Source organism: Anabrus simplex, chromosome 5 (assembly GCF_040414725.1).
Source record: "Anabrus simplex isolate iqAnaSimp1 chromosome 5, ASM4041472v1, whole genome shotgun sequence".
Classification (NCBI taxonomy): Eukaryota; Metazoa; Arthropoda; class Insecta; order Orthoptera; family Tettigoniidae; genus Anabrus; species Anabrus simplex.
This window is the reverse complement of record NC_090269.1, coordinates 311,577,782-311,591,637: the sequence shown is the minus strand read 5'-3', so window position 1 is coordinate 311,591,637 and position 13,856 is coordinate 311,577,782. Positions and strand designations below refer to the sequence as shown.

At 40.7% G+C, this 13,856-nt stretch overlaps 1 protein-coding gene across 3 annotated transcripts in view; it reads left to right on the top strand.

Moving 5' to 3' along the window:
- Window positions 1–13,856, top strand: part of Traf6 (TNF-receptor-associated factor 6) — a 159,355-nt gene that overhangs the window by 32,115 nt on the left and 113,384 nt on the right. For all 3 annotated transcript variants that reach the window (XR_010860210.2, XM_067147509.2, XM_067147510.2), the window contains exon 4: window positions 9,377–9,503. Coding sequence is in view for 2 of the 3 variants with exons in the window: in XM_067147509.2 (XP_067003610.1) it covers window positions 9,377–9,503 (127 nt within the window). In the remaining variant the exon portion in view is untranslated. The remainder of the gene's footprint in view (window positions 1–9,376; window positions 9,504–13,856) is intronic.

Sequence of the window (13,856 nt, the reverse complement as noted above, 5' to 3'; positions counted from 1 at the left end):
ACTGGTAGATGAATAGACTGTGCGGATGGGTGCAACGAGTTCGGTGTTATAAGGGGGAGCGGTGGGATGAGCTTCACATCTGTGGCCGTAGGTTGAGTGTGCTTCCCCACGTGAGTTACAGACAGGGGGATGCTCAGTGTTAGTGCATTTATAGGTTGGATGTTCTTGCAAAAATGCCCGCACTTAGGTCTCATAGCTCGACGCTGGTTATGTGCGAGTTGTATATCAGACATCTTTCACAGAGAGTAGGTTGCGGTGGCGAGGCTCGTGAACATTCAACTTTGTAGAGGTAGACGGTAGATGGCATCTGTAGATGGACACATCGGTAGGTTTTACGAGCTGGAATGCCTTCGGAGTTTAATTACATACTATAAATATCATGTTAGATCCATATTGACGATTGAACTTCTTACGTAATTGTACAAAATTATTTGGATTATCCTCCTAGTCAATACTACAATATTTGCATCCAATTAAGATGAAACTTTACATACACGTTTCGATCCGGCATAGGGTCATCCTCAGTAAGACATATATAATGAATTAAAAATATCAGGCGCACAATATGAAGTGTTAGTTAAAAAGTTTTTTTTTTAAACGTGATGGAAAATATAAAAATGTGAGGTGGTGATCGTTAAAACAGTCTTGAGCTGGTGGCCTTTAAAAAAAAAAAAGTTTTCTTGTCCGCTGATGTAGTTCAACTGATATCTGTACACTGTTGTCTTAGTTGTCTCGAGTCCGAGAGCTGGACTCCGTAGTTGGAGAACACTGGTAATATTATGTGTGATAAATATAATTTTTGATCCATATTGATGATATTTGACTGAAATAACAACAATACAATTGTTATTGTATTGATTAGGTGGCCAAATTATTAAAATAACTTATTGTTATTATTTCAGTAGAACACTGGTAATACAAGTAGGCCACGTAACACTAGAAATCAAACGATTCAACTTCAAATAATAACTTATGTATATCAGTCTATGACTGAAAATAACAATATTGTAAGAAGTTCAGAGTTTAATTCGGTGGCGAGTTCCTCCTTGGTGATGGTTGGATCTGTACCACAAACCACACTGCTGAAGAGGCTGTTGCGGAGGTGGTACCTTGAGCACTGGCTGTGGTAGAAGCTTGAAGGGAGCGGCGGAACCAAGTTGCCCTGCTCCAGTTGACAGAGTGAGCTTTTGGGCGGTGAGGTCTCCATTCATCTTGATAACGTCGTTGGTGGTTGGCTGTATGCCTGCAGTCTCTTCACGGCGCATATCAAACTTAAGGGAGGGTGAAAAGGATGTTGCGAGGGGAGTGGAATTGTTGGGTTGGATTTTCAAGGAGATAGATGTGGGTTACCAGTTGGTGAGGTGTGAATTGTTGTGAGAGCGACGGCCTCCTGAGATTGGAAGTGTTTCGCTGGTGGGAGGAAGAGGAGGTTCAGTTGCGTTTTCCACAGGGAGTGTTGGAGATTGATCCAGATTGACCTGATGAGTATCTGTATGTCTGATCGCCAAGCGTCGGGATAGGTGTGCATCTTCTGGAGGAGTGGTTGGGGCGTCCCTTGTTGGAGGTGGAACTCATGGTAGAAATATTGCCTGGTGGTTGGGATCAGCGAAGGAGGACATGATGGCAGCATAGTAGGCTACGGTGGCGGAGTCGAGGGCGACTGACGCAACAGAACACGTCAATGTAGTCGTGGTGCAGGTGTCGCTGGGTCGCGAAATGATACATGACGAATCAGTTCTCTGCTCTCTAATCGGTGGAGAAGGCAGAAACATTGATTGTCCTCTCGGCGAGCTTGGAGCAGGAAATAGAGCTCGGTGATTAGTAATACCAGTCCTGAGGTGAAACCTCAGTTCGAGCACCGCTCAGTCCACCTGTCTGTACACTTTTTAAGGAACTATAAATAATCGTCATGTTAGAGTCTGGTGTGCGGATGTCGACGGATGTAAACACTTATGCAGTGGTATATACTGTCACTAGAGTCACTGTAGTCGACGAAGGATGATGTGGAGGCCACTGCGTGGGCTATTTGAAGCTACCGGCATTGCTAATGCACTATGAGGGACTTTGTCTCATTTGCAAAAGTTGAAGCTTCCCAAGCTATCAGATGATATGGATAGAGATTCCTGTAGGGAAACTGAATTATTTATCCCGAATGAGTACATTTTTAATATCAAAACAATGAGTTTGTTATTGGACATAAATTTTCAGGCTAACTCATTCCTGTTGCCAGCGTTTCGATCCAGTGTGCTAGTTTGAGCTCATCAGTAAAGAAGGGAAGAATCGTAGATGCACGACGACACAACGGACAAGGGTCCATGAGCATGACGTATCCTTGACACACTCGGCTCGAACACCGTGACGCCAGGGCTGAAAGCCGGTGACGCACGTGCTCCGCCCAACTGAGTAAAGAAAGAAATGATGCTGGAAGTAACAGCTACAATAATGAAAGTTGCAGGAGAGAAGACTCCATTTGTTTGGAATTTGAACTGTATAGCAGGGCAGGTTATTTGTGAGTTATAGTTTTGGAAAATGTATTTCATTAAACGATAATTATTAGAACATTGCTGTCGATGACATTCAATTATGGTTTCCTTCTATAGAGTGCTCCAACCTTAAATTGCAGTACAGTGTAGATGGAGCGCGCTGTTGCGAAATAGACTCGTGAAGATCGTGCTCGAGTGTGACTCAAACAGGGCATCACAGTTCCACATTTTTCGTTTGTAATTTTGTAATTTTGAGTTCCTTCATTCATAAATTTATATTTGTTATGTACCATTCCAAGGCTTCAGTACATAAATAAGTTATCGTGGCTCATAAGTATAACACTAGTACGGAGTACCTCCGATGAGCTTCGAACTAAGCCCGGTTATCGAAGCCTCACCTTCCCCTACTAGAATGATTCGCTAGCTGAGTTGGTATTGCATTATCGGGCTGACTGGACCGTCCGATGGGGCATTGATCTTCAAATAATTTAATAGCAGGGGAATATTAATTATGAGAGGAATACTGATTCATTACCAGTGAGAAGAGGCACAATATCTTGTATAACAATTTTACTATACTAGTGACACATATTATTAACATGGATATGCCATACAACACACTTTACATATGATATTTAAGGTGATCTTCACGTTTAAATGTTCGGTAGTCTTTCTCTACACCTCATTATACGTTCAATTATTCAAACTTAAGATGCGTTCCCTCTTTTAAGGGACTATAAATAATCGTCATGTTAGAGTCTGGTGTGCGGATGTCGACGGATGTAAACACTTATGCAGTGGTATATACTGTCACTAGAGTCACTGTAGTCGACGAAGGATGATGTGGAGGCCACTGCCAAGCACTTTCACTTCTCACTCTACACATATATTTAATCAGTATGGATGTACCCTGCTATACTTCTGTTTACCTGCCGAGCGTTAATATATTCAAATTATATCAAGCTACGATATAAGTCTGCAAAAATCGGATGAACTGAAATTGGCAAATGTTCACTATGTACACTCCCAATCCTTTGAAAGTCGCATCACAATACTTCCCTAAGTTAGTCATTGCCGAATAGGCAATATAATCAACACGCTCATTTAATTAGGATTTCCATCAATACACATATTAGGACATTATTTACACAACGTTGCTGCTACCTGTGGACAGGCATAGAGCGACTCGAATACCAGACATCATACACAGAGTATCATAGCACTTCCTGCAAGAAATGGACAAGAACAAATACATTTCACACAGACACTCGATGAATCACAGATGGCACAAGCCACCCGCTGTTGGTAACAGTGAGCATAAACTTTCACCGTCTTCTGGAATGAATTCAGGACCTTCTGAGACGGTATATCAAACCTGGAATTCCCTGCGCGCTGTAAATAATTAAGGAAATAAATTGGAGGGATCCTTCTTTTAATGCTCATTTGGAATCTATGCGATGTTGGCAATATTCAAATAAACACACATAATCGCTGTGCCGCCCTTTTACTGAAGAAAACACTTTCACTTCCCTCTTTGAAGGGGCTCATAAATTCTCCCAGTTGTTAGCCGCCCGTGACAGGCTTCCAGAGGCCGGTCCACTGGGTCTTCTCATATAATTGCTTCACGGCAATAATCAGATTCTCTTTCGCGTCTGGCCACAATGGCATCACATTAAATCTAGGCTGTATGTCCGGCCGTAATCAACATATTCATAGCGGGGTATCCGCCTAGCGCATATTGGCAAAAAATTCCAAGGGAAATTCACATTCTTACTTCACGATATCCATTAATGCATAGCCACCCTGTTCTTCCTCTCGATACCTCGAATACAATGCTACTTATTGATGAACTCCTGCCACACGGGTCCAAATTACCTCACGCACTCGCGAGCTAAATAATTCGACGAAATATACCCCACTGTCTCGATCTGTTGTTTCAGGTACCTTAATTACTAATTAGGAGGAATTTCTACCAGGTGAAGTGCACAAAAAAAGTGAATTACTGAAAAATCTTGATATGCTATTGAAAGATGATAACGGGAGTCATTTTTTACGGAATATTTAAGCCCTCTTTACTTGACAGCGCTTCACATCTAATTAATCTAAGGTCCTTATAATTACGTCATGCATTACCAAACCCGTATATAAGTGGAAGAAAATATGGTTATTCCCAAACCATGATGACTGTATTTCATAAAAACAAGAAAACTGAACTTATTGTTATTATCCCTCTGAAATGGGAAATTGGTGATCTTCGCTACATCTACATGAAAATTGAATCTATATTTACAATATGATGGGACTTTCAAAGCTACTTAGTATCTTGGAAATGTACTCGGCCTTTCTGGATCCCACGAACACAGCTTTACAGGAGGGCACACCCATGAGTTTACTCGGAATCCATAACGTCTTCAGCGAAATGAAGTTCTCTGGTGACCAACTGGCAAGTCACGAACATGATGGCGGCGTTCCAGACGTTCTCTGCTACCAGGCGAAATTCCCGCAAACAGCTGTATGTCTCGTTCTCTCTGCTACACAGGCAAGATTCCGACGCTCTTGTAGACTCCTTATGTAAATGAGGGGAAATTATCTTGTGAATGTGTTAGTTTGTTACACATCACAATTTAAATACATGGTTGGATCTGCTCAATGGCATAAGCATTCCAACCCAATGCCGGTAATGTCTCTGAAGCCCGACACTGTTCCCTTCTCACCTACCTATCCTTTTATAGACAGCAGACAGCTATTCTAGGCCCTGAATACCCACTCGTTCACCTAAAAATGTCACTGGTTAGGCCACTACTGGGTTAAAATTCTCGTGTCACGTACAGTACTTCAAGCATATTCTATTTCACTTAGTCATGCGTAAGTCAAGCTCTCTACTGCGTTAGGGATTTATATAATGTGACAATGCCCTTACTTATGCTTCACTCACTTTCTTTATATTTCTCATTTATATCGAGTACACACACTCCACGCACTTAGTCAGATACGTGCCTATTCATGTTAATTCAACCGTCTCATTTTAGGCATATATGAGGCTCGATGCACGATTTCTACACTCGGACAACGGTCATTACGCTTTCGTATCATTCCTACTATATTAATTAGCGGCACACTGTACATGCATACACCTTACTCAGATATATTCACAAACTTAAATAAATCACTGCATTACACTGCTCAAATTACAGGATGATCTCTTCATAAACGACTCGCACACAAATCACGACGAACTACTACCGAGCTGGCGTTGTACTGAAAATGAACTGGTAGTGTCTGCCTCTCAGCTTCTTCCTATATAGGCGAGATGCTCGGATGCTGAGAGTGGAGGGGGGGGGGGAATGCAACCCCTTCTGAAAATTTGCTCCGGTAATACACAACGTAGAATGACGAACAGGATATCAAATTGTAGCTCTTGTATTCCCATTTTCACTGAATGAATGTTATTGAAATAGCTCCTTAGATTCTCAAGCAATCTTAAAAGCATCCCTTTGTCTCAGTCGGTGAGTGATGATGAGTACTAGGGGAATCCTCGAGTTAGTTGCCGCGGTTGGGTTTCAACATCTGGTACCCATTAAAACGAGCCCTTTTTACGGCGTAGTTACCGTCCTTCCAATTATGTAGAGCACTTCTCGGTCTCATAATGACACGTAAAATTCCCTGATTTGGATGAATGTTTATACGTGATTATCATTGAATATCTTGCGATTTATAAAAATTAACAGGGAAAAAACAATTGAATTCGATGAGTTGGCAGTGGTGAATGAATGAGGGAAATAGGGTATAATGTTTGTTCTCACGTTGGTTATACTCCGTGGGCTCAGCCGGTGACCCAGATTCTCTGTCACGTGATAACGCGTCTCTTTTCATCTCGCTCGCGGTTGGAGTGAGAAAACTTCGAGTACAAGCGCTCTTGCACCGCCTTGCTGCTAATTACCATCAACTAGAGTTGAGTCGCGCGATTCTGGATACTGCAAATCGTATCCCGGAGTGGGTGGAAAAATTCTAACTTGGGCAGTTTTTATCTAGAATGACGCGGAAAACGGCATATTTCATCTCCTGGGTATCATGAAATACCATAGGTGACGTTGTGAACGGTCACAGTAGGATGGTAAAATAAGTACAACATACCTTAATCACTGTCGTTGCTCTCAAAAAGTGGACGTACCCCTTCTAGCATTTCTGCAAGGTCTGATGTTCCCGCTTTGGATGAACTGGGTTCGGGAGATGAACTTGAGGATGATCCGGACGATGAAGAACTGAAAAACTGTTCATCGTCAACATCATCCTGTAATTCGTCTGCTTTCCACAAATCTTTCATTTTTCTTTACTTTTTTCACGAAATTTTCCCAATTGTCCACCGTAATGTTCTTATACGCAGCGGTTATTAAATTTTCCGTATCATTTTTCTTGAATGATACGTTACGATACTGGATGTAGTTTTTCACGTGGGACCGCACCATCTCAATAGGGTTTAACTCGCAGTGATAAGGTGGGAGACGTAGAATCTGCCGACCTGCTGCTTTTGCCACTTCATTTATTCCCTGCTTATCATACAGGGCCCTATTCTAAAAAGCGATGTGCAACTATTCTCGCTTGAGCATCCCGTCCTCAAAAGATATTTGCTTTTTAAGTAACCACTGTACGATGTCATCTTTTTGCCAAGAACCCACCGCCAAAGGTTCCAACTTACGGGAATGATAAGTGACATTATCCAGCATGATCACGGCACCTTCAGGAGTGTTCGGCAACAGTTGTTCCGAAAACCATTTCTCATAAATTTCACTAGTCATTTCCTCGTGGGCGTCCATCGTGTTTTTATGGCATAAAAATGTTAGTTCAGCATTTGGAACAAAACCATGTTCGTTACCCACGTGGACTACGGCGAATCGCGGTCCTCGGCTTTTCGGTGGCCTAATTCCCGAACTCACCCCTTCAGTGGTGGCCTGCCGTGCACTTTTCACTGTCGTTTCCTTCCATTCTTTTGTTACTGTCTGCCCAATATTTACCCACAATTCATCTGTGTAAATTATAGCTTTATTTTGTGCCCTCAAACGTTTTATCTCCCTGAGATACCTGTGCCTCCAATTAATAATTTCATCAGTTTCAATTAAAGCTGCTGTATTACCCCGTCTGAAATAATGGAAGCCTATATCATGTAAGAAGTGATACAACATAGTTTTGGAAAATCGTGGCAAAGAATCTTCTCCATTTACCCAACTCAAAATCGTGTTCAGTGTTGGTGGTATGTTAGCAAATAAGAGAGTGAACCACCCGACGCACTCCACATTGCACAATTTCATATTTAGTTTTCCGTGCATTTTTCTGCCGTCCTTCTTTTTTTTTTTGCAGGACTTCGCAAAGAACCATGTGTGTGTTCGTTCCGTATAGCATAGATTGTGCTTTTGGAACAACCTGTAGCTTTGGCTGTTTCACTGACTGCGCTAGTCACATTCATAGTCTTTAAGAAATAATCCAGGACACTCATTATAATATTGCATTCTTTTCCCCTGAGTTTACCTACGGAACGCTTCTTTTTAATTTGATGATCCATTGAACATCCTTCTGCACTTTTTCTTTGAACTAAGAACCCCCAGCACGAGTACAAACTCACAACTATACAGACTACACATACACAACAAACACAATCCACTTGTCCTCAAGAACTATACATTTATCACTGAACTTTATTTACTCAGTCTTATAATACTGATTAAATGAACACCACTGCACACGGCTGTCAGTATATTTAAAAGCTCACTGTTTGGGAGATCATTACTGGCCAGCCAGCTGAGTCACTCGTGAAACGTAAACAAACGAGACGTTGTCCCTGTCATAAATGAAGAGATAATGAGTTAAGGACTTGAGGTAGGATTTAAAAATAACTTCCATATCCGAAGACCGTTTGCTTCGCTGTAACCACGCCATGATCCTCCTGCACTTTTTCTTTGAACTAAGATCCCCCTCGCACGAGCACGAACCCCCGAACCACACAAATGAAATACACTTGCCTTCAAGAATTGATATGTATTTAATCACTATTATACATGCTACTGACAAAATAAGCACTACACTGCATACGACTGTCTGGAAATGTTAAAAGCGCATGGTTGGGAGATCACTTCCAGGACTTCAGCCAGCCGAGTCACGTGCGAAACCAAAATTCAAGGAGACATTCTTCCTGTCGCAAATTAAGAGCTAAGCAAGATAAGAACTTCGGGATTATTTTAAAAATAACTTCCATATATGAAGTCCATTTGCCTCGCTTTGACCCCCCATGCAAATTCAATAGGAAAGACGCTGGCCACCGACTGATTTTTTTCGTGCCTGCACATAAAAATCCCTGAACATGACTGAAAATAAACACATATAATGCATTTTGTCATAATTTAAATTAAAAAATAAAACTTATCTACATCGAGCTGAAATGTTTCTTTACAAGCATTGAAAAAATTAGGAAAATAATGAATATAAAATAGGAGTTATGACATAAGTTCTATGCAATGAAGATTTTGAATTTGGAGTAACTTTCCATTATATTACCATTTTCACACAAAATTATTTTTTTACATTTTTTGTTAATGGCATCAAATACGCCTTGAAATTCTGTTCATAACACAGTATTCACCCATTTTAATCGATAACATTCTGATTTACGGATATTTGGCAAACTCGCTGCATTAGAGTAGGACAGCGCTACCTGCAAAACATGGGAGAAGGAAAGAGACGGAATTATCCAATTACTGCTGTATGGCATTTTAAGGTTGGAACGCTCTATAGGAACCTTATTTTTTGATAATTATTAGTTTTCCACTTCAGTAAGTTTAACGCAGTGGAATTGTGTATTTATCTATATATGTATTTTCTTAGCAGATTTGTTTCTCTTGCAGACGAGACAGAAGTTGTTGTCCTGTAGATGGCAAGATTATCAACAAAGATAATGATTTATTTCCAGACAACTTCACACGCCGAGAGATTCTGGATCGTGAAGAACATGCATCACACTCATCATGTGCAGTAAGTATTCTCTAACATTCAAAGTACCAGGGATTCATAACTTAAAAGATCTGGATGGTAAATACAGAGCAATGTACGACATGGAATGTTGAATGGACTTCATCTGTCCTTCAAAAATCCAACTACCTCTGACAGGATGAACCCGTGATCTTCGGATTTAGAGGCCGATATTTGACCACTGATCTATTGAGGGAGCTATAGAGCCCTAAGCTCAGACTGCATTCTGCATACTTGTGTTGGGTTCATCTTGTTTATCTTTTCTATCTATACTCCTGTATATAGTAAATACCTTTTTCTTCTCTAACTTAAGACTGTCTTTTTGTTTGCTACTGTTTTTTGAAGTCCCATCACTCTCATTTCGGGAATTTTGTTTTCTCTCTGTGGTCTTCCGTCTGTTAATATCCTCTTCTTAATAATTGATGAATAATGACTAGATCATGGTGGCTCACTGTGTTGCACCACACATCAACATCTGACAATATCGGAAGAAATATAAAATAGAGCAAGTTGGCCGTGCGGTTAGGGGCGTGCTGCTGTGAGCTTGCATCCGGGAGATAGTGGGTTCGAACTCCACTCTCGGCAGCCTTGAAGATGTTTTTCTGTGGCTTCCCGTTTTCACACGAGGCAAATGCTGGGGCTGTACCTTAATTAAGGCCATGGCCGCTTCCTTCCCACTCCTCGGCCTTTCCTATCCTATCATCGCCATAAGGCCTATCTGCCAGTGCAATGTAAAGCAAAAAAAAAAAAAAAACTAGACGTCATCAAACCGAAAGGTAATCGCCGGAAAATGTTTGGTTGTTAAACATGAAGCGAGTAAACATGTTTGATCCTTCATGTAAGGTGGTATGTGAAAAGATGAAGTTCCTGTTACCACTTGTTACCGTTTTCCCGTGGAGCAGAAAGAGCTGAAAGAAGGTGCTGGTGTAATTGGATCTAACTACGATATCAAAAATTAATTAAAAATTTTAAATAAATGTTATATTTCTTTTAGAACCTCAAACTTAACAAACAATATTTTCAGGTACTGGTAATCAGATTTAAAATAGCAATAGAGATATAAAAATTGGAAAACCCAACATTAGGGAATTTAACAGATTTGGGCTTCAAGCTCCTAATTTTCGACTTTACAATATCGCCAATTAGTGTTTACATAGGCAAGGAGAGAACTCGCAAAACAAGAGCACTTTGCTCCAAAGGATTACAGAGGCACCCCTCAATGATACAAAAATCTCAGAAAAGAGCTTACATGCTCTCCAACATTAATCGTGGCGACTGCGCTCCCAATTTGTTACAGCCTACTCAAGGCAACATTACACAAAATCATACAGTTTCCGGCCTCTCTAGGCCCAACCTACAAGTTACTATTTTACACAGGGGTAACTAGTACCCAACCTACTGGGCCTGCGTGGAAAAAGAACTGGTTAAATTACTGGCCCGAACACAAAATGAATGGAGGCGTTCACTTGCTCTTCTAGAAAATTAAGTATAAAATCCTAATTGGGCTCTAGGCTCAATGATACAGGGGCTAATCCCAAGCTACTGAGGTGACTCGAATGAAGGTTAATTTAATGCATTACAGGAAAGAAAAACAGTTACAAAATTGTAGTCACCTCCAACCAAGTTGAAGGGGAACTCGAGAGGGTAACGTACTCTCTATCCCTGATTTACAGTTAGACTTTATAAAATTTTACATTAGCCGAAATTAAATTTACATTTTAGAAATGGTCGGTTACATAGTTAGAAATTTGAACCTTCCCTTCGGACAAGTTTGCGGAGACAGCTAGATAGATAGAATATAGGTGGCCAGTACCTGGGGTGTTGGTCTGCCTGCCGAAGAATGTCTTCACACACTCTCAGAAGGACGACGATCAATGGACAAGGTAGCCAGAAAAGCCTTAGCTTATATACCCGAGGGGATTGTTCGAGAGGATTCTGGACTAATCCGGATACGCCCTCTCATTTTTATTGGCAAATTCAAAATGAACAAGAAATGTGTGATTGGTTGAAAATTAATTACAGAAAATTCATGATTGGGCAGCTTCAAAACTGGCGGAATGAGAAGGAAGTGTTGCAAACCTTGAAATAACAAAATAAATTAAAGTTAATTTAGTTTAGAAAACCTAATAACACAAAACTTCTTTAAACCATTAATTCTTTCGTCTTACACCAGAGTGCATGACCACAGTTTTTGTTGAGACATGTATGGAGAAAAGTTCAAACTTCTTGAAGTAAACCAACACTAGGCAAATAAATTCAGTCAATTTAGGCAACTTCACAATAACACAGTTACTCAATACTTCCATGGTGACATCTTCTGATTAATGTCCCAACTTCATGCAGTAGCTGTCTCACATTTTGTTCGCTAGATAGAGTTCTTTAAGGCGCTTCTTTTGAATGCGAGGTGTACCTCCCGGTACAGATAATATTTCCAGTTCAGTTGTCGTGTACTTCGTTTCGCGAGAACGTAGTTTTTGACGCATGCATGCTAAACAGGTGATCTTATTTTCCTTCTCGGGCGTCTCCTGGTATAACATGGCTCCAATCCTGACATTAGGTGCACCTTTTTGAATGGTGAAATTTCTGTCGAACGACGGGTATCCTAGTTTTACAGAGTTCGCTAGTAGTTGCTTGGTCTTATGGAAAGCCTCGGTGTGTTCTGGTGTCCATTTCCATCGGCAGTTGGTCTTCAAAAGCTCCTGCAGTGGCGCTACCGTATTGGTGTAAGCAGGACTTTGGTCTGCAAATCACTGACATAGGCCTAGAAATTGCCTTATGTGCTTAATCCTGGTGGGTGTTGGAAATTACTGAATAGCTGCTATTTTAACCGGGTTTATCCCGTCTCCATCTATTACATGTCCTAGTAATAAGGTACTCCTCTGGCAAAAGTGTGATTTTTCCAGGTTTACCTTGAAATTACTGCGGTTGAAATCAGCTCGTAATAAATCTAATCTCATGAAGTGTTCTTCCAGAGTTTTCAAGCTGAAAATTATGTCATCTACATATCTGATTGTAAAGTCCTTCACCTCTTTCTAGGGCATGAATAAGCGCTGAACTAGACGTCATCAAACCGAAAGGTAATCTCCGGAAAATGTAAGTTTGGTTGTTAAACATGAAGTCAGTAAACTTGTTTGATCCTTCATGTAAAGTGATGTTGTGAAAAGAGGAAGTTAGATCATTGGTTCCGAAAAATTCCATTATACCAAACTTTTTCAGTACATCCTTAATTGCCAGTGCCTGGTCGTATTCGGGTGCTAGTCTTCTGTTAATAGCTTGTGCATCCAGACATACAGTACGGTGTAGCTGCCTTAACGATATCATTCCGTCCCATTTTTTGATGATTTCCTTATCTTGGGGAAATAGGTTTTCTGGAATCGGTTATACTTTACTCTTAAATACCCCAGCTGCTCACAACAATTTTATATTCATAATTTGGAATTTTTGCAGGTTTAGATTTTCATCATTGATTTGAGCTTCTGCTAATTTCTCAGGTAATTATTCAATTTCAATTTTCAATTTTTCTTTCTCCTGGCTCAGTTCTAAGTTGTGTACCATGGCTTTGAATTCTTTGAAAATTTCTGTGTGGTTCTCAAGGCCAATTTGAAGAGATGTTATTCCACTCCTTTCACCCATGCTCGGCTCCTGTAGTCCAAATTCTTTCTTTCTGATCATGTGCCTCCTGTGGATTTAATTAAAAATCTTCGCTGACATCAGGTGTCCTAAATTTAATACACTTGTTGCCCATATCAATAATTGCATTATATTCCATGAGGAAATCCACTCCTCATATTAGATTGTATTCAGTTTTTGGCAATATTATACAAGGGTGTGACCACAGATTCTCGTATTTCTACGTTGGAAAAAACCTGTTCCTTGCATACAGTCATCTTATCTGGGATTATGCCTCATACTTTCAATTTCGAAATGGGTATCAGTGGGATATGAACTCGGGTTTGCAGTTCTGTCAATACTGCTCGGGAAGCCACGCTTACTGTTGCGCCTGTATCTATAAGTGTCTGAATATGGGGATGATTCATTCGCATGAATATTACGGGCAATTTATGAAGGGTCCTTGAATTATTTTGGATGTGATCATCAATCAGGTCCTCTGGGTTAACAAACCAGCTGTCTGTGGAAACAGTGGTCCATTCTTCATCTCGCTCATGTACCGCAGAATTCTTCCTATCTCCTTCTTCTAATATTTATTTTTACAGCCCGCTCCCTTGGCATCGTTCTCTGGAGCCTTCGTGGTTCAAGCCTCTTCCTCTGACTTTGTTTACATGTTCCTGGTATTCCCTACTGGCTGCTCCTTCATTGCTGACATCCCATTGGATCTGATTCGCCTCTCTCCATCTT